Raw genomic sequence first — 20,365 nt, 5'->3', positions numbered from 1 at the left:
CAGAAAATGAGGGCGCCATACAGCACGCGGGTAGTGCCATTGCATTGCAGGGCTATTGTAACTAACAAACGGGCGCAACGAGATACTTTTAGACATAGGGCGTAATTATTTTATATGAAAATGATAGTTCCTTGTTGTCTGTATGGATGCGTAAACGTTACTTGAGACATACACTATAGAATGACGCACAACCTACAGCGCATACTCTACACACGTTTGTAATATGAACATGAAAATTGTCTCAATATGACCCTTACAGCTGTTTTAATTGACACTCAGATCCACAACGTATCTATTGCAGAGTAATAAGACTGGTATCCCCCAGCCCAAAAAGATTTCGAAAAATAACGGAGGGGGAGATTTTTCGTCCCCCTTCCTTCAAAAAACGTCTTAAAGGTCCCAAATTGTAGCTCCCCCCTCCGGTATGACCCCTATGGAATGACCACGCGAACCTGGTTTTTCTGAGCTGCACACGATCTGTTTTCCTTCCTCCATGCGTGGCCGTACGCGTACCATTTCGGTCTCCGACGTTCAGTGCTATACCCAGCAAGAAATGAGACCGAGGGGTACCCCCCCCCAACATGTCCAATCCCGATACACATTCCAGACAATTGTTACTTAACACATCCCCCAAGATGTCTGAAAGGAATTCCCCAGATTCCTGTGAGGCAATGACCAACACAAAGCGGGGGTTCTTTCTGTCTCATACCTTGCTGCATATGTTCTGTGCATGTACAGTGTACATGTACAGTACATGTACAATGTACATGTACACCTGTACATCTACACCTACATGACGGTGAGGGACGGGGATCCCGTTGCTAAGTCAGGTACAAAGGCCAATGACTTTCTGTTGATTGGTAACTAAGGCCCATCAGCAGGTTGACTACATGGGGTGCATGCAGGGGTACCCACAGTACACAACAGGTGGACACATAGAAAATCTGCTGTTTTGCGGGATTTCGCGGATGCGGGAATTTACTGTGACAGTTCTGAAGAGATATTTAGCAACAACCGTCGACTGTCCCAAAATCATTTAGGGATCATCCATAGGGTATTTTATTCATAATTTTTCTTCTGAGGAAAGGTGGAGCTAGAGACGGACGGTGTTAAGCAGACGACAACGTAATCAAGCACCATGGCATTGGATTACACGGTGGATCGCCTTGACACGGCGAGCAGCGAGGTGCGGCAGATCATTCAACAAGAATTCCCAAAGTTTACTTGTATCTGCGAAATTTGCGATTGTGGGTAAGTGAAAGGGAAACTCTTGTAGTCTGCATTTCTATTGTTAATTGGATATTAGCAAACATTGCCTTTCTGACATTGTGTAAAATAACCCATGCGGTATTATTATTAGCTGTAAGGCGAAATTAAAGTTTCACTCTATTCTTGACTGGTCCACAGTGGTCCAGTGGTTTCACTTTGAATAGTTACCCTTCACTGCAGATCATTCATCTGAAGTTTCTGGTTTGATTAAATTTGAATACACACTGGTGATGTGCTGGCAAGAATCAATGTAAGTTATTGCAAAGAACGTTGAAAGAAAAGAGCAACAATTAGAAAAAGGAAATACTTACTTTGATATAAGACTAAAATAAGTTGTTTTTATTTGCTAGACGACACAAACATCACAAGGACTGTAAACGTAAATATCGAGGAACCAAAGGTAGTGGGGCAGATTGTGCACTAACACATTATCAGCAGTCCTACAAGCAACCGGATGGAATATATCAACGAAGGTTACCCATCATCCCTCCCCCTACACCCAGGGATCCCAACCCCCCACGCATGGATTTCAACACTATCCAGCGTTCAGACTATCAGCAACGGATACAAGCAAAGAAACAACAACCAATTAAATTGGTAATACATGTGCAATGATTAAAAAAAAATTTGAAACAAACTGTAAAACTTGAGAAATACAACTGGTTGTGCATTGCTTTTAAAAAGACTAGTTTAGTATAAAAAAAATGTTATGAAACAAATCCTTTTCTGCACATCGGAAAGCACAATCTCAGGCATTTAATAATTCACATGGGTGGTTTAAAAGAGACTGCACTTGCAAGCTTTGATGCATAAATGGATTCTTGAGTAAAGGATTTGCAAATCTCCATAGTAACTATATAAAAAGTCCCTAATATGATGTGTACATGGCTTCATTTGAAATTTTGTTCTTATGTGGCCATATCTTTGCAAAGAATGACTAGCCCCCAACTTCAGAGTTGTGTTTTCATGTTATTATGGGAAGAATCGAGGTAGACAGAAGGCATCAGGAACAATTCTAATAAAAGTAATTCACAAGTTTGGAAAACATTTACACCATAAACATGTTTTTGTTTTTCTTTATTTTTCTTGCTATTGAATATTTTTTTATACATTTGTTATTAATTCCTGCTGGTAAGCAATTTCCAGCAATACGTTCTGGCAGTGTAGGCGTATTATCACAGATAGATTTACTTTTCTGTATTTGGTAATGTCCAAATCTAATGTCTAATGTTGTTCATTTATTTCCGTAGTTTTGCATACATACAATCTCAATTTTCAAACACTATATGTATATATAAATGTTCAAATCAACTTTTTAAGAGCTGCAAATTACACCTAAACTTGCCATTACTGACATGGTATCTGAATTATTATTCCTGTTTTTCTCATTTAAATTAAAAAAGCTTATTTTGCTATCCAAATTGTTTTGTCTGGTAATGCATGTGTAATTTTTTCTCATATTAGGAGGAAAAAATGGAACGAAGTGATGAACCACTTGAGAACAAGACTTCCTACCGAGTTTCTTACCCTGGACACACATCTTTCCCAGCAATAAAGATGACAAGACCTGCTACACAGGACAGAAAAGGCCTACGGTCAGCCAAGTTTGATAGTCGCACGTCCAACAAGGAACACTACAAACACTGGGTGCCATGCCCAGCTGCTGCCTTTGGTGAACTGCCTTCATTTACAGGTGGGTCATTGATGTAACTTTACAGGTAATTTGGTAACAGAGCACATGACAAACAGTATGACTAAGTACATGTATCTGGAAACCTGCCACAGAGGTTGTCAAACAGGTTGAAGTGAACAGCTACAATTATCATAATCTCATTCTGTGTTGTCTTTTCAGGCTCCATTCTGTACCCAGGACAGAGAATAGGGGAAATTGAATCGGTAACGAGAAATGATTTTCCTGGTAACCGTGCTGAAAAAATAGTTGCTGCAAAGAAGTTGCCTGACAACATTGTCATTGAAGGTATGTCATAGAGTAATGATCCAGCCCAACAAAACTTGTCTTTGATCACCAGCTTATGTTTTGAGGTCCAAAATTTTCCCGATTCTTTTCATCCCTAATCACGTTTCATACACACTGTCAAATTTGTAGGTTACTTTGATCATGTGACAACTAACAGACACACCTACAAAGACATGGGACCACAGGAAAAAACTCAAACAATCAAGTTTGATTCTCAACTTAATCGTGACAAGAGAGCAAAATTTGACGGTAAAACACAGAACATGCGAGATTTCCCTGGTTACCGCAGCCAGCCATTGCCTCAACGCACAGTCACGCCACCACCGGCTACCATCAGGCTCAGCATGGATTCAAGGTAAGAAAAAGCAATGCAATACTGTGAGTTTTGTGCAAGAACCATTAAGATACCATGGGGTCTCTGGACTAACTAGAATGTTCTGTCAAGGTTGGAATTTAACTTTTTATTTCTTTTTAATTTTTGGAAATAGAATTTCAAACATTTAAGTCTGATTTTAAAAATGTAAATCAGCGTATTTGAATTTTTCAGAGTTGCAACAATTCACTAACTTTTGTGAGTTCGGTCACTAGTGGCTCGAGTCGTCATAGTAACAATGACTTGAATCATCAAGTTGTATCAGATCTTAAGCTCGAGTTGAGTCACAAATAATTGAACACAATACAAAGAAAAAAGAGTGCAAGTCATTTTTAGTACTTGAATGTTTTTAAGATGTGGTCACACCATATCTTACTCTTGATGATAATATCACATGACATGAACATAATAAACCACCACTGTAAGTCATTACTTATATTTTTTACAAAAAAGTTTACTTTTATTCTTGAGACTTGAGTCCTTTCACCTTTCGTTCAAGTCGGGTCTTTTGAAGAGGGACTTGAGTCAGGTCATTTATCTGTAGTGACTTGAATCGAGTCATTTACCTGTCAGCAGTCCATTCAGGTCACAAAAATTCCGACTCTGTTATTTTATTTATTTTTAATTTTAAATGATTTATTTTAATTGTTTTTGCTTGTCAAAACACCCAAGCAGTTTGCTAAGATAAACATTGATAGCATAATAGTTGGAACTGCTGAATTTCAGCCATCCACAGCTGTGAAAAACCTGGGAGTGCAGTTTGATTCCCACCTTAATATAATATTATTAACATAACTAATTTCTGTAGGGGTGCATTTTACCATCTGTATAACCTACGTCACATTCGGAAATACTTAAGCCAGACTTGTACTGAAACCTTGGTTCGAGCATTCATTATGTGTAAGGTTGACTATTGTAATGGTTTATTTTATGGATTTCCCGATTCTCAGATATCAAAGCTACAAAAAGTGCAGAATGCTTGCACCAGACTTGTGTGCAACTCTGCCAAATACATTTCCTCTTTGTTGGTTAAATTACACTGGTTGCCTGTTCGACAAAGAATTGCTTTTAAGATACTTTTGATAACATTGAAGGCTTTGCACCAGGTTATATCTCAGAATTACTAACACCTTAATCCCAGTCACATAGGTACAGTCTTCATAGCTCACAGGAGAGGTTGATCCTTAGTCATCCCTATCATAGAACTAAGGCAACTCTTGGAGTCTGCGCATGTATTTGTGCTGCTCCAAGGCTTTGGAACAACCTGCCCTTTCATGTGAGAAATGCTAAATCTGTCGACACATTCAAGATTGCTCTAAAAACTCATCTCTTTCATGAAATTTTTCCAACACCTGATTTTCATCTCTGCTAGTGATGGGTATTGTTATGAGCAGTTGAGTATATTTGCATAGTATCTGCACAATATAAATGTTTCTTATTATTGTATTATAATTAGTATTATTAAATATTTTATGACTTACATGTACCATTTCTGGAATCTGACTTTCATGTTTAGTTATCTTATTTCTTAGATTAATCTGCCAATTTGGTAAAAATGCCATTTCAACTATACTTCTATGTGGTTTAATACATCCCAACTGCCGTATTTCATTCATCAATGAAATCCACAACTATACAATTTGCAATTGATTTCCCTTGTAATGCTTTCAATTGTTATTGGAAACAGGATTGATTTTGTCACGGAGCAGAAAGCACAGTTCCCTGGCCATGACATCAGAGAACACCCCAAGCCTGAACTTATGATGAAAGATCCAAAAAACTTCACAGCACCAACTACCAAGTTCACTACAACTACAACCAATAAGGTAAATAGGATATTACAGCCACCACACACCTGCAAGGGGTTTATCCCTCAGCCTTCCCCCACTGCCTAAGATTGGCCCTCATCAGACCCAAAGTGCCTCAGACTTGTAAAATCCTAACAAGTTGAAGAGAAAAAGCCCTTTTGTACTTCATATGTGAACGAAAGCAGGTGTTTTGTTCCTTAAAGGCAACAAATGCTGAGACAACAGATGGTGTTTGGAGATGTATTTTCGCAAACACAAATTCATTGGGTCTTTGCTTGACCACAAAGCACGTGGTTGAAATCCTGTTCACAAGAAGCCTTCATCTTTGTTTGTGGGGGCTGTGCTGAGCACACAGAGGAAATGCAGTCACATGATTTTCAGCAGATATTGGACAGCTGGAACATGCATGGCTGCATCAAGGTAAATGGCTGATGCACGCCTTGAATCATAAAACAACTTTCATGGTGCACCTACATTCCAGGATGGATTCTTAATCAAATTTTGGGGAGGGTAATATTGGTTTGTTTTTTATTGGGGGAGGTTTGGAAATATTTTCATGTAACTTTTATAGCTTTACTAAGGGGTGGGGCTATATTTTGGGGATTTTCAAGTATTTTTTTAAGGAAGGGAAATGAAAATAATAAAGGTAGAGGGTTTGCAGATATACCAAGTGGAAAATATCTCTTTTGAGTATGTGTGGTTCTGAAAAGAACCGGTTACTCGACGTTTCGGGCAGTGAGTGCTCTGTCCGTCTTCAGGACTGATGCAATGCAAGTGTGCAACTGCTTATATGCTGTGGGTGATCACTGAGGCATAGGAATTGGGATCCTAGCTATCTTCGAAATGGGGTATGAAGGCGGGAACTGTGTTGAGAGCTGCTGTGGCTGTTCACTGGCATGTGTCAGTTGGTGTTGGAGTGCTGGAGAGAGTGCCAAGTATAGGAAGCCCATGTGGTACTGAAGGTTGGGAGTCCGTGGGTACGGGGGACCCATTGGACAGGAAGGGGGTGCCAAATATCATTAATGTTGTAGCCGATGTCTTGGGGGACCGTCTTGTTCTTGAAGATTTCAATGGCCTCATAGATACATTGGGGGTGCCGTTGCTTGATGCTGGTGATGAGATGTGCTTCATGCCACTTGATAGCAAGGTCTATTTCATGTTAATGTTTTTAACAATGGATGACTTCTCATAGTCTGTCGTCCATACGCTCAGTGTTTGTTGAGTCTAGTGGTTAGATCCCTGCCTGTCTCTCCGACTCCGGGTGTTGCAATGTCGCAGCATCAAAGAAGTTTCAATCACAGCGGGTCTGGTCCAAAAGAAGTGTTTTTTATTTTAAACGAACAACGGGTGAACCTGACTCAAAATTAATGGGACGGAAGCTTTGATGCCAAGGAAATGCACAAAAGATCCTCATCAAACACCCTGCACTCTTACTTTTTATCCAAATTACAATCGTGGGTGTAGGCATGGGCTTGGTGGGGCATTATGTTAAATGGTTAAGCATTTATCACAGTAATGCTTCTGTTTGCTTTATCTTTCAGTTGACATATAAGCCGATTGATGTTAAGGAGGCCTATAATGCAGCACGAGTCCGCCCTGCAACCAACACAGAACGACAACCAGCAAGGTTTGACGATCAAACCATCAACAAGCGATTCTACAAAGACTGGGGTGTGAAACCACGCATACGTTACGGTGACTTACATGAGGCCAACATCTATGTGCCCCCAATGGGTCAAATGGCTTCACATTCAGAAACCATGGCAAGTTTTCATGGAGAGGCGCTAACTGAACCCACACGCCCCTTTATTCCGGCTAACAAGCAAGTAGAAGAAGCAGGAAAACAGGATTTCCGTACCGTACACAAGGAAACCTACAAAGGACAGCGTAACCCACTGTGTAGGGCACAAGCCTACTTACTGCAACAAGAATTATTGAAGAAGAAAGCAACAAGTAAGCCTAAACAAGCTGTGACAGCAGCGAACTAAACACAAGACAATGACATCATCTTGTAGGTAAAAACCTCTGCAACATCTTGTAAATAAACAAATAGTACTTTTATACACTTTGTTTGTATATTGATGTGGGCTTTCAAACTTTTTAATACATATTTGTGCCTACTCTGCACTTTAATAGCATTAGCCATTCACAACCAACTGCTCTGTATACATTAGTCCAGCGACAGATTTCACAAAGTTAAATGCTGAGATGTGTGGAGAGATGTCAAGCTACAATCCTGGACAAAATTGTTGGGACACTTGGCAATAGCCAAACACTCTCCCAGCCCCTTCCCCCGGTCAATGTTGTCATGTTCATCTGGAGCGCAGACTGTGCCAATAGACACAGGGGGTCTGGGAGCCCACCAAGATTTGTCCAGGATTGCTTGAATTGGTTTATAATTGTGTATGTACATACCATGCCATTCAGGAGGTGTGTTGTGTTGCGTCATTTTGAGAAAACATGGGTTAAAATATGAAGATATAGGATGGCTGCATCATACAATTAAAGAAGGGCATATCATTATTTATTTTTTTGCAATGTAACCACAGCGAAGTGTAATATCGGGGTAGGCAAGTCCTTTGGGAAAAAGACTCTCAAGTCATTTTAAGAAGTGTGATTTCAAGGCATGATGTGTGCACTGTAGAGTATATGTAGAAGTGCATCATATACAGTGCACCAAAGTATTTCACGGAATATCTGTGTAAAATACATTTCTTTTTTTAAACATGAAGTGTCCATTTAGGACTGGACACACCATAGAATCATGTGGGATTTCTGTTTTTTAATTTTTCAATCATTTTGTCGAGAAATGCGACGACAATCCATGAAAATTGTAAAAAAGAGGGGAGAGACTCAAGTTCTTTATTGATGTGTTGTGGCTCACTGTTGGCAGTGTGCCATGTAAGTATAACACGTGCATGCCCTGTTATTTTAGAGCGTGCTATGCACCCTGTTGGGTGAGGATGGAGATTGTTATGCAATCATGACATTGCTTGTGATGTTTTGAGGTTGAATTCAGCACATTTGATGTTCATTTCAAGTTAGTGTTAATTGGAATAAGCCAATGCCAGAATTTTTGTGCACACTCTCAAAGTCACCAGACCCTCCCCTCACACACACAAACAGGCATGCGTAAACTCAGACAATCCTGGACAAAATGTTTAGGATGCCTGGCAATGGACATATGCTCTCCAGTCCCCACTCCCCCGGTCAATGTTGTCATGTCCAGCCAGAGCGCAGACTTTGACTTAGACCCAACATTGAAAGGCGGGGTTTGGGGGGGTTGGAGGCCCAACGAGATTTGTCCAGGATTGTAGGTCTCGAGCATGGTCTTACTACCAACTAGGAGGATGATTATTAATAACGATACTATGAGGTGCTTGCACAGTGTTTTACACTTTGAGAAGTGAAGTGTTTCAAAGTTGTTATGCCAGTTCATTGACACGAGTGCAGCTTGACATCAGCATGACCAATTCTCAATCCTCACCGGTATACCACTAATTGTGGGAGCTAGACACATATTTGGAGCAGTAAATATTTATAGGGAGAAATTCCTCATGGGAAAATTTATTTGACCCTACAGCTCTGTTCTGTATAGAAGAAAATGTCCCTTCGACATGGGACCAACAAGGGCCCATTCATATTCCTTAGTTGAGAGAGGAACAAAATCACCATGGTAACTGTAGATTGCACATACTCTTAATCCCCTCAACTTATTTTCATTACAATTACAGTAAGTCAAAAACTCGAAACCTGTACTGAAGTTACAGTTTTGTGAAATTCAGTGTTTGAGACCAGAGGTAGATGAGCATGTGCCTGCTTGCAATCCTCAGCCATCCTCTGTGAATAATTTCAGATACCCCATCAAAGTGAATGCATATGGTAGGAGACATGACAAGATGCAGGTGACACATGAAAGCTGTTACACTAACACCAATCAGCGTCACCATCTCTGCAGCAGTTTCAGTCAAGAAGTCAATAGGCAACTCAACACCACACACAGGCACAATTAAAGCACATTGTGAAATGGTAATATGACTCACATAAATATGATTTACTTCAGAACAGGGTAGTGATTTGCCAATAGTCAAATCTTGTTAATAACAGGTCCTTCAGACTTGGCATATTGCCTTATTTTAACAGGAACCTTGTATTATCAGGAATGAAAACAATGAAAACAAAGGATCGGGATCTCAAAATGCATGTTATGAGCAGAATCATGTATTAGCAGTTCTCTTATCAATGAGGTCCGACTGTACAATTATGTATACATGTTATGTATATCTGAGTGCTTAAAGAGTAGACACTGACTGTAATATGTACCATCTTGTCAGTGTGTCTTGGACATTGTAATTACATTAATTTAGAAGTCACTCACCCAGTTTATTGAAGAACTGTTTACATCACACATGTATTAAAGAACCTCTCTCATTCTACTACTTCACCAAAAGAATATAAAATCAATAGAAAATAGAATCTTTTCATTTACATGTGACTCCCACAGCAGTCCCCCTGCATTGCCAGATAGATGGCAGACCTACATGTGACTCCCACAACAGGTAGTGATGGATTTATAGCCTTGTATGCTGAGAAAAACTAACATCTTGGTTATAGGAGGATGCCACATGTACATGTATAGAAATAATGATGAATAGGGCAGACAATATGGGACCTGTTATGACAAAATGAGAGTCAAGTTGCATCTCGCTCTTTCCTATTTGACGGTTTAAAGTCATATTGAAGGGAAGGTCAGTTTTGAGGTTTTGTAATATTTGAAAAGAGTAACCCATCTCCTATTAAATTCCATATATTTCCCAGGATCATATACTTAAAAATGTCATTTTCTCAGCAATTTTGACGACAGCATTATTTATGCCAAGTCTGAAATAGTGAAAACATGCCGAGAACAAAGACGCAAAGCTGCCAGAATAATTGTCACCTGATACTTTTTCCGCAAGTGTTCCATGTATATGCCACTGGCAAGCTCTTTTCCTGCTGAATTAAAAAATATCAGTATCTCAATTTTTGAAAATTCCTACTTAAAGGTCACATATAGACTTTCTGTGTCACCTTGAGTGTGCCTTTGTAGGCTGTGAATCTGACATTAAAATACTCAATTCGTCATTCAAAACTGAAGCTATTCACAAAACAGACTAGACAAAACACAAAAGTTATTTTAGGCTTTTGAAGTGCTTTATTGTCCAGCATTGAACTTATTATATTTGGCCTGCAGGCAACTACATGTTAACATTTAATTACGAATACAAGATACATGAACAGCATCATCAGTAGGAATTGGTGCAGCAATAACAGGCAGTAATCTTTGAGATTAAATTGTTAATAACAATGTAGATTACAGAAAGTAGTATTCAGCCACAAGCTCCAGTTCACAAAGTACTGGATTCAACTTATTTGATGTGTATGTAGAGCATGAGCATGAGGACACTGGAGTGTCTAAGAACTCGACATCTCTTCTGCAAACTGTAAAAAATGACTACCATCATTTTTTTTAACGTACAATGAAATAAAGATCATGTAACGAGTTTCTTTTACCATTTTTACATCGTATCAATTTGCTTGGTTTAATATATTTCCAAAAAGCAATGGATCGATGGTTCAAGGAAAACTAAGTTTTTAAAAGCAAATGGTTGTCAAAGCTCTAAGTAACGTAACTGGATTCAATCACACAGAGTTGTTGAGCACTTTAAATGTACATATGTATATGCTCAGCAAAAGTGTGCTTTGCAAGATTAGTGGAGAACCAGTCAGCAGCAATATACAGCACACATTTTAGCTGCTACCCTGTCTTGGCTGAGCCAATACAGTTAGTTCTGAGCAATCCCCTGTGTTTATTTATTTGTGATATTAGCTGGTAATCAGATGGATTTGTGACCATTATTGTTGATCTTTTCAATCCAATCTCACAAGTCCTTGTTACAGCCAGCATACTAACCAATGTGCACAGTCTTCAAAATGCCAATGCCATGAACAAGTACTTGTACTTGTATATATACAGCCTACGGAAAGGGTGAGAATTGTATTGTGTGTTATAACCACTGAGAATATTTATCAAAGAGTTTATCTCAGTCAAAGCTTGTTTATAAGTACCAATTTACATCTGAAACTAAAACTTGCATGAAAGATGCAATAAATATGCTTAACTTTTGTTAACTTATGTAAAAAGCGTGCACATATACATATATTGTGGTTGCAAAATGTAACTACATTTCTCACAAAAAGAGCTTGTAATTTAAACACTATACAGCACATTTGAGTTTGCTTTCCAGAGCCTTATTTACTAGCATACTGTCACATCTTGTGGAAGACAACATCAGTACATATCCAATTCACAGAAAACCCCCCAAATGGCTAAGATAATTAGCAACTGACAAATGGACACAGAATGCGAACAAAATGTAGTGACAATGAAATCTAAGAGGACTGTGGAGTTTTGGCTGTCAGGACAGCAAGTGTCTGTAGTCAACATGCTGCTTTGTGTCACCAATCATTGGCTGATTTCTTCAAGGTAGATTTGATCTTAAAAAGTATAAACTAATGGCAAGATAACTAAGTGTCCAAAACCCAAATCATCCCCAATAGTAAAAAAATCACTTCATTCAAGGGAGGGAATCATACATTTAAATATTTCTGAAACAAAAATAATATCCAATCAGGTTAAAACCGAGTAAAAATAACAAACTTGAGGTTGTATTGATTATCAAAAAGGTTCACAAGTAATATTTACATTCTTGCAATATATACAATAACATGGACAGAACTCAATTAAAATCAAAAGTGAAATTCTTAAAAGTTGGTGGGTTCCTGAAGTAAACGTCAAACAATGTGGATTAGATATGGCCTGGCACACATGAAAGAACGGGGTTGTCACTAACGTGCTCTGCTACATAGCACCTCTGACACATTATGACCAACAATGCTATCAACAAATTTGCTCTCAATTTTAACAAAAGTTTTAAATAGCAAACTGAACTTAGCTTAATTAAGATTAATATTGTAACCAGCATAATTATTTCCAAGGCATAAGCATGATGACATTCAGTGAATTCCTACAAATTCCTAAGAAACCAACAACTATAGGGAACTGCTGAGTAATATATGCAGAAAATGGCTTCACCTGGGCGACACAATGTATGCAGCAGTCATCATGGCCAATTCTGAAACTTCATCTCTATCTTCAGACCCACTCTCCCCTGACTGTGGGGATTCGAGCTCAATACAGGTCTCTAACAATTATAACTCCTCCACATAAACCCTCTGGGGTCACACATAAATCCAAAGTTGAAGTCAAGCTTTCAGAACGGTTCCATAAGTAGTTGAAAAAATGCAACAAATGTGGTTAAATGTCAAATAAAGTTAATCAAATGAGCATAAAACAAGGTGGCAGCAATCGGACGCATTGTCTTGTTAAAACTTACAAACCATTTCTTGTTCTTAAACTTGTACGGGAAAGGTGCCAAACAGTAAGAAAAAAAGGCATGAAAACCCCTAAATGGAAAACCAACCAATATACCCACTTTTGAAGCACTTGTTAAACGGGGGTATATGCACTTTTACATGTTCAAAAGATTCACTTCTGCAAAGCTTATACTAGGCAACCTGCCCTTAATGAAGGCTAGACCAATGTGATTGGAACTGTCTCGACAAACACTCCTACCTCACCGACAATTCTGCAAGATGTGTGGTGCATAAAAAAGGAGCTTAATCATCGAAGTTAACTAAAAAGGCACTGATTTAGTACACATACAGGAGCTTTCCTAGAACTGACTAAACAGTGTAGTGTCAGAATTTTGCTCTGAAATAACTAAGAAATTAACACTGATCATACAAATTAAACCCGGTGTTCAAAACATGATCATCATGCTTCCAAATACTAATATCTTACTAAACGAATCCAACATTTGCTGTAGCTGAATATGCATCTACTGTACATCTTGCTATGCCAACAGTTATTAGTATACCCTGTTTACCTTAATGCACAATATATATACTCTCAGCTATAAATGCCATGATTTGTGAGGAAAGCAAAGCTTGTTGTGTGTTGGTCACAGTCTCCAATATCAAACTATAATCAGTGATATGTACACTATTATTTACAAGGCCACAGGACTGTGGGAAGTGTGCTTGACTAAGCAATTCTACTTTATCCACTGTGCACAAGCCAAGAGCAACCCTCCCTATCTAACTTTAGAATGAATGCAAAGCTGGTTTACAGAATGCAATGAATACACATACATGTTACTAAAGCAATCTCTGTTGGAATAACTGTCTCTTAGTTTGAAACTTTCCCAAACTGCTCATGAATACTCTTGAGCTCTTTCTACATTTTAATTGTACAGCAGCTGCACATTGGGCCTGCTACACACAAGAACTGACTTGTTTCCCATGAATACTGGATTGTTCACCATCTGAGAACAACCTATAAAAATTGGAGGAGCACAAGGTTAGGTAAACACAGAATGCCCTTGTTTCATGCAGATATATATCAAGCATTCATGCTTGAGATATTTCAGTGTTTCTTGCTCAAATATTTAGAGCTTTCAGGATTACTTTGTAAGATTTCTCCTTGAGTTTGAACGCGTATCAAACCCTAAAACTAAACGAGTGACTCAGACAGTACTGTGAGAATCAGACGTGAGGATTAACGTTGGCAGCACTGTCCACTACTACATACGGGGTAGTGATTGATCCTGCACCCAGTCCCATGGGGCTGCTAAATAGGAAACTCTAATTAATAATGCCCAACTGAATACCAGTCACAAGTACATGTTATATCAATACCTCAATACAGTTGGGCTGGTGACCAATTTTACCTCAGTAGATTCTGTAGCATTAATATTCGCTGAGTAGAGAAACTAAGTGGTCCCTGATGAGATAACAGTTGTCCTTAAAGTAACAGATAATGAAGTACATTCCAAGAAGGGATAAGGCCTCATCAACTATCATGATGAAGCTTTGAGCATTTTTCCAACTTTGATTCACTTTCCATCTCTGGCTTTAAGAATGAACCACACTTATTGTTGTATCACCCAACTCGGTGGTCATACACTCCCACACTACCACAACACATACATGTGTCTACATGTTGTTTTAGAGATGTGGTAAATCCATTGACATTTATTGAAATTTCAGTTTCTTATCAGTAGTTTTGTGGTTAACATAAATACATCTTGAATACAGACATTTAAATGAATAGAAAAAATTAAGTTTATTTACACCACCTAACTGCAAGTGACAGTTAAGCAAGAAGAAGGTAAATTTACGCTTAGCATTTATAAACCTGTACTTTTCATTTCCCTATTCAGCCTCATAGTTCTAAGTATGTTGGTCTGCATTCCCGCTACAGTATGTTCCCCAACAAGCAAGATGTACATCAATCATTGATACTTGTCTGTCCATCACCGTGTTTAAACATTCAATCAATCCAGTATATACATTATGCAGTACTTTCCAAAGTATCATCTTCATTCCAAACAAGTCTTGCTGAAGGACACTCTCTGTTTTCTACAAAGCACTTTAGTATTTCTAAATAACACAAAGCCAAAATGCGTCAGAGCAAACATTTCAAACATTTGTTTATAAATAAGAAAAAGTAGTTGAAAGGACTGCTTGGCTTCACACATTCTCATCACATACAAGAACATGTCTTTGACATTATTAGTAGTACAACATAGAAAAGATATATGAAATACAAAAAAGTGTTGCAATTCTATTTCAATCACATTTGGGAATCCTCCATAGCAAATGCCAAAGGGTTAGCTGTGACAGTCAATCCTGCACCGTTGGTATCTTGAAGCACTAGAGGATGACTCTGGCTTGTCTTAGCAGGACTAGACTGCGAGGTACCGTTCATCTCTATACCACCTGCTGTCATAGGTTTAAATGTTGACAAGTTAATATGAGATGGCAGCTTGCTACCTACAAGACAATCAGAGTAAAACCAATGACAATCAGCAATGTGTTCAGCTTGGGTGGGGGGTCCAGTTGATGGTGTAGTACCATCCATGCCTTCCATCACAGTGGCTCTGGTATGAATCCCACCCAGGTCAGTGTGTGGCTTTGGGTGTTAGGTCCTTACATGATTCTGTGGGTTTTCTCTAGAATATCATCACAGTTTTCCTCCCACCTCTAAATCTGGACATTACACTTGTCATTTCAACCAAAGAATCCAAACAGGGCTAATGCGAATCCATACCTGCATGGGCAGCTTGGCGTGCTTGATCCGTGTGACCATGGCGACCTCCATGTCGACTATGCTTCTTACCTACAAATCACAAACCATCTAAATGTATTAAGATTGGGGACCAATGTTGCAGGTCAATGACATAGTAATTATTTGCTTTGGTTCAATTCTTGCAAGTCATCTAGACCATTACACAGACAATAATAAACCATTACTGATATAGTAGTTTATATACAAGTGAAGACTCCCTCTAGTGATATCCCATAAACCATAGGTATCTCACGGAATGCATGCGCACAAGTAAGGTACCACCAAAGATATATTTATTTTGAAGTCAAAAGGGTCAATGGTGAAATAAAATTAAAAACCACATCATACATTCCAAGAGACACAAATCCTCAGTTAAAGAAAAACACAAAGCTAAATGAGTCTTAAGTTTTCAACATTCTTTCAGCTCATTACCTGTTCTAGGATCAGTGACTGTTGAGCCAACGACTTGCATCCCAGAATTCTGAGCGGCTGCTGCTACTGCGCTAGCAAAATCAGCGTCAGTGAAAAAAGAGCCCTCTGAGCTCTCACTGACGCTGCTATGACGACCACTACTAGAGCTGCCATTCATGGAGGACCAGGAACCAAGCATTGCATCTGAGAATTACAAATACAGTAAAATCTTGATAAGTCAAAGCCTGTTAAGTCGAAATTCCATTTACCTCGATGTCTTTCTGTATTCCCGACAAAAGAATAGGCTTTTATGTACAATAAACTATCCATAACTCAAAACGTCAATACCACTAAAGCCGCTTATTTCGAAGTTTTGGTAGGCCAATTAAAAAAAAACACTGAAGAATGATGAATAAAATGTGATGAAAGAACGCTTGCCTTCATTATGAGTCATTACTGTCACGCGCATGGCTTTTCTTTGATGAGCCGAGCATGTTCACATGCGCTGCCATTGTCATGTCGACAAGCACTGGGTGGGCATCAACCGCAACCGTGACAAAGGCCATGTCCGAAACAGGCTTCCTCAGCTATGGCTAGGTCTATTGTCTGCGCATCTCCATGCATTTCCAATGGAGTGAATACCAAGACCTAGCTCTAGACATGAGATTCGGATGCAGCCTAAATCAGGTACAAATGATGCGCCCTCAAGTGCTTTGTACATGTATCACGTGACCCAGCACGGAAACCCTGACAGACTGGCCCGCGCACTGAGCTATGAGGTAACAGCCCGATCACACAAAGCAAATGAATGAATTCTCAAGACGTAGACACAGGTACCGGTACATAACTTCATTGGTTTATTGTTTATTAATGTACCACATAAAAACATGCTTAATGACGATGTTTGAGGAAAACTTGCACAGTAGGGATAGCCTAAAATCCACTTCGTGTTCGACTCAGCTTGCAGGCCAATTGCCGTAAGCCAGTAGGGTTGCACGTGCACTGAAGCATGTAACTTTCGATAACTCGAACGTCGGATAACTCGAACTTTTCGCCCATTCCCCTGAGCTTCAGCTTATCGAGATTTTACTTTAACAAACAAATCTAACCCATCCAAAAATGTATCCAGGATAGGAAACCATCATTTATGTAACATGTTCTGTACTACAATCTCTTCTTGGCAGCTAGTCAAAAATTGTTGCTTGTTGTTGAGATGGATGTTACTTGGCAACTTTTGTCGATTTGTAATTATGCCAGAAAGTGAAAACAGTGGAAATGTATGTCATAATACTGGAGAATTGGGATTAATGGCAGAACAAAAATCATGTACATGGGCCTTATCCTTGCAAGTAATCATTTCATATTCCAGGGTTCTTATCAAATAAGAGAGAATAGCGTAACTCTGAAGCATAATGTTTTCCAAGACTGTTATTTAACTACATAGCGTGGCACAACCTGTCAAGCAAAGAATGCAAGCTTACCTGTACAGGATCCAGCACAATCTGTGTCATCTTCTGTCTGTGACAGGTGTGGTATCTGGCTACCACTGGGCATGTAACCAACAGCATTATGGTGCAGACCTGCAGGAACACACGTCATATCAATGGGAAATTTGACATATACTCATCTAATGCAAGTGCAGCTTCTGTAATGAATTGAAACCCAAGAGGCACTGGGAAAAATCGAACATAGAAAGTTTGATGAGTGAATAATATACATATTTCACGGAATTACACTTAATTTGTCTAAGACTAGTGTTTTGGTCTTGGATATTACACAAACATTTAATTTCACCAGTTTAGAAAGGTAATTTTCAGTCTATAAAGTCAGTATGACATAACTTATGATGGTTAAGTATCATTCTTATCCCAAAATAATTGCATGCAACACCCACTACTTATCTGACCCTAACCAGCAAGCATACCCAGGCAAGCTGAGTGGTCAGGTCGTAAGAAGGGTGTGCCAGTGAGCAGGAGGTTCAGAGTTCAAGTCCCATGCAAGCAAACTTGTGAATTCGTTCTTAAGCCTTTGATCAACACAACGGACAGTGTCGGCTGAAGGAAACCAATGTTAAAATCTTCTGATGAATTTATTGTAAGTATGTATCTCTTCAAAGTACTTTCATGAAGAAATTGATTCACTCTGTTCCATTTAGGAAATGCTCTGAGTACACAGCACTGTACATCTAACGAAGTGTGGCCACAAGGTTCTCAAAGATTATTCTTCAAATTCTACAAGTCTTTGAAATAATGCCCTCGGCATGCATTTATGTAAACGTTCTCCACTGTACAAACATAGGGAGATGAAAGTGATTAGCGATATAATGAACTGGGGACTATACCTTGGTCTACATGTGAGGTTGATGTGGGCAACATACCAGTCAAGTCCTCATTATCCGATAGTATCTCACTCTGTGACATATCATCATTAAACTCCAACAACTCCTTGCCAAGTTGCTCATGCCTAGGATCCTCAAAGAGCCGCTTGGAAGCTAGGTAAGGCACCCCCCGTTGTGAGTGATCAGGATCTGAGGGCCTGTCAGACACTTCACTATGGGGCTGCTGCCTTCGGTCTACAGGGGTACTACTCCTATTGCTGTTTAAAGTTTTAGGTAATGAGTTTGTGGGTGGTTGTCTATGTGATGGCACTGTCTGTTGCCTATCACTAGCACTGACTGGGGGAGAGGAACAACACTGTCTCAGTGGTGGAGGTGGTGCTTTCTTTTTACTTCGTTCCATATCCTGACAATACTTTGCTTGCTCCATATGTAGATTGGTGGGTGCATGAGAGCAAGTTGGGGCAGGACAGGTTATTTCTGTGGGTGAATCGATGTCTGTAGGAGGTTGTTCTGGGGGAGGGGGTAGTAACTCTGTCCAGTTGCGAGCTGGTTGGTTGGAACCACCTCTGTGGCGTTTCTTTCTGCTGACACGATCTCCTGCAAGATGTGAGCAAAAAGATCATACATAATTCAGGACACAGTGACAACACAAATTCAGAGAATGCTTGCCATGCTGTGGGGATGCATCTGACAGTCAGAATGAGTTAGAAACACTTTTTCAAAGGCTTGGCAAGTAGTGAGAAATACCTAGGAGCACACTATGTAGCTAGTAGGCACAGAAGCTCATTAATGCAGTATTTTTGCAATGAAAAATTGATAAAAACACCATATTTTCATTTTAGAAGTCATAACTTCGCAAAAAAGTGGACCAACTATACAATCAAACTCAGACGAAAATGCCAAAAGCAGTGTTGTATTTGCGTCCATCACAAGTCCGCGTAAATCCATCACAAGTCCCTGTAAGTCCATTACAAGTCACCCAGTCTTAAGCCAAATCACAAGTTATTACAATGAGTTGTGACAAAAGCATTCTTTTGTCATTGTTCACCCTGTTACTTATGACTGGCCTTGTGAAGGGACTTGTGACTGGCCTTGTGAAGGGACTTGTGACTGGACTTGTGAGAGGACTTGTGACTGGCCTTGTGAAGGGACTTGTGGTAGACTCTGGCCAATAGCGGGTCAGTTGTACTCTGAACATTCTTAATGCATTTAGATCACAAATTTCCTTAACCCTAACTGCCCAAGGGTTGCTGGCCCTAACCTTCCCCATTCACACAAAGTTAAACACCCATATGAGACTTTGTGCACAGAGGCTGCTGAACTTTGTTTTTCTGAGGTATGCCAAACCCAATGCAAAAGCCAGCTGTCTGGGCCTACCAGACCTATCCCCACAGAATTAAACACTTTACTAATGTTTAATTCTGTGTGATTGGGGAAGGATAAGATTAAAGGGAACATGCTGCTATGCAAATGCACCAAAACTTGTCTAAATAGTGCTAATGACATCAATAGCTTAACTAAGATTTACAGAACATCTACAGGTCTGAGCAAGGGAAGGTGGATCTGATGCAGACCAGAAGTGGTAACATTTTCTGTAATTTTTTGTGCACTCTTTAGGGGCTAGGGTCAAACCTTTATCCAGAAGGATAAATCAGACCACACTGGTTGAACTGTCAAGACAACATCTGTTTTTCACTACAGCTTTTCTGTATCTTTTCAGAGTTTGAAAATAGACAACTCTGTAAACCATTTCCAAGTTACACAGCCTCAAACTCTCCATTCTGCAGTACTTTCATTCCAATTATTCTAGGCATTTGTCAGTATGCAAAAGACAATTTGGTAAGACTTTGCTGTAAAGAGCAGCTGGTTTAACAGTAGCCATGGCAAGTGTATGTGAAATAACTCCCAGGCAACCATCACTTTTTTTAAAATTACCTTCAGCCTACCTATATATGTA

The 20,365-nt window shown here is 39.4% G+C and overlaps 2 protein-coding genes across 12 annotated transcripts in view; one reads left to right on the top strand and one right to left on the bottom strand.

The window, feature by feature from the left end:
* Window positions 1-874: 874 nt before the first annotated feature.
* Window positions 875-10,989, top strand: LOC110982038 (uncharacterized). The gene is made up of 7 exons (XM_022240171.2): window positions 875-1,251; window positions 1,620-1,866; window positions 2,734-2,962; window positions 3,122-3,247; window positions 3,377-3,602; window positions 5,308-5,446; window positions 6,970-10,989. Exons 1-7 carry the CDS (start codon window positions 1,139-1,141, stop codon window positions 7,414-7,416), a joined length of 1,527 nt encoding a protein of 508 aa, XP_022095863.2. The 5' UTR covers window positions 875-1,138; the 3' UTR covers window positions 7,417-10,989.
* Window positions 10,600-20,365, bottom strand: part of LOC110982036 (roundabout homolog 2-like) — a 118,442-nt gene continuing 108,676 nt past the window's right edge. For 10 of the 11 annotated variants that reach the window (XM_087141860.1, XM_087141858.1, XM_087141855.1 and 7 more), the window contains 5 exons: window positions 18,412-19,005; window positions 17,552-17,650; window positions 16,092-16,274; window positions 15,642-15,710; window positions 10,600-15,364 (listed from right to left, as the gene is read on the bottom strand). In XM_087141860.1, the coding sequence (XP_086997986.1) occupies window positions 15,165-15,364; window positions 15,642-15,710; window positions 16,092-16,274; window positions 17,552-17,650; window positions 18,412-19,005 (1,145 nt within the window). In that variant the 3' untranslated portion in view covers window positions 10,600-15,164. The remainder of the gene's footprint in view (window positions 15,365-15,641; window positions 15,711-16,091; window positions 16,275-17,551; window positions 17,651-18,411; window positions 19,006-20,365) is intronic. The other variant, XM_022240169.2, reaches the window with a different exon arrangement.

This window comes from Acanthaster planci, linkage group LG10 (assembly GCF_054643075.1).
Source record: "Acanthaster planci isolate LZ-2023a linkage group LG10, COTS_SCS, whole genome shotgun sequence".
Taxonomy (NCBI): Eukaryota; Metazoa; Echinodermata; class Asteroidea; order Valvatida; family Acanthasteridae; genus Acanthaster; species Acanthaster planci.
The sequence above is the reverse complement of the archived record's forward strand: the minus strand, read 5'-3'. Positions and strand labels throughout refer to the sequence as shown.

Excerpts from the sequence above, each read along its gene's own strand:
- LOC110982038 (XM_022240171.2), top strand. The coding sequence starts at position 1,139 with ATGGCATTGGATTACACGGTGGATCGCCTTGACACGGCGAGCAGCGAG. Across the intron at positions 2,963-3,121 it reads TGAACTGCCTTCATTTACAG|GCTCCATTCTGTACCCAGGA; the intron begins GTGGGTCATTGA and ends TTGTCTTTTCAG. Across the intron at positions 3,603-5,307 it reads AGGCTCAGCATGGATTCAAG|GATTGATTTTGTCACGGAGC; the intron begins GTAAGAAAAAGC and ends TATTGGAAACAG.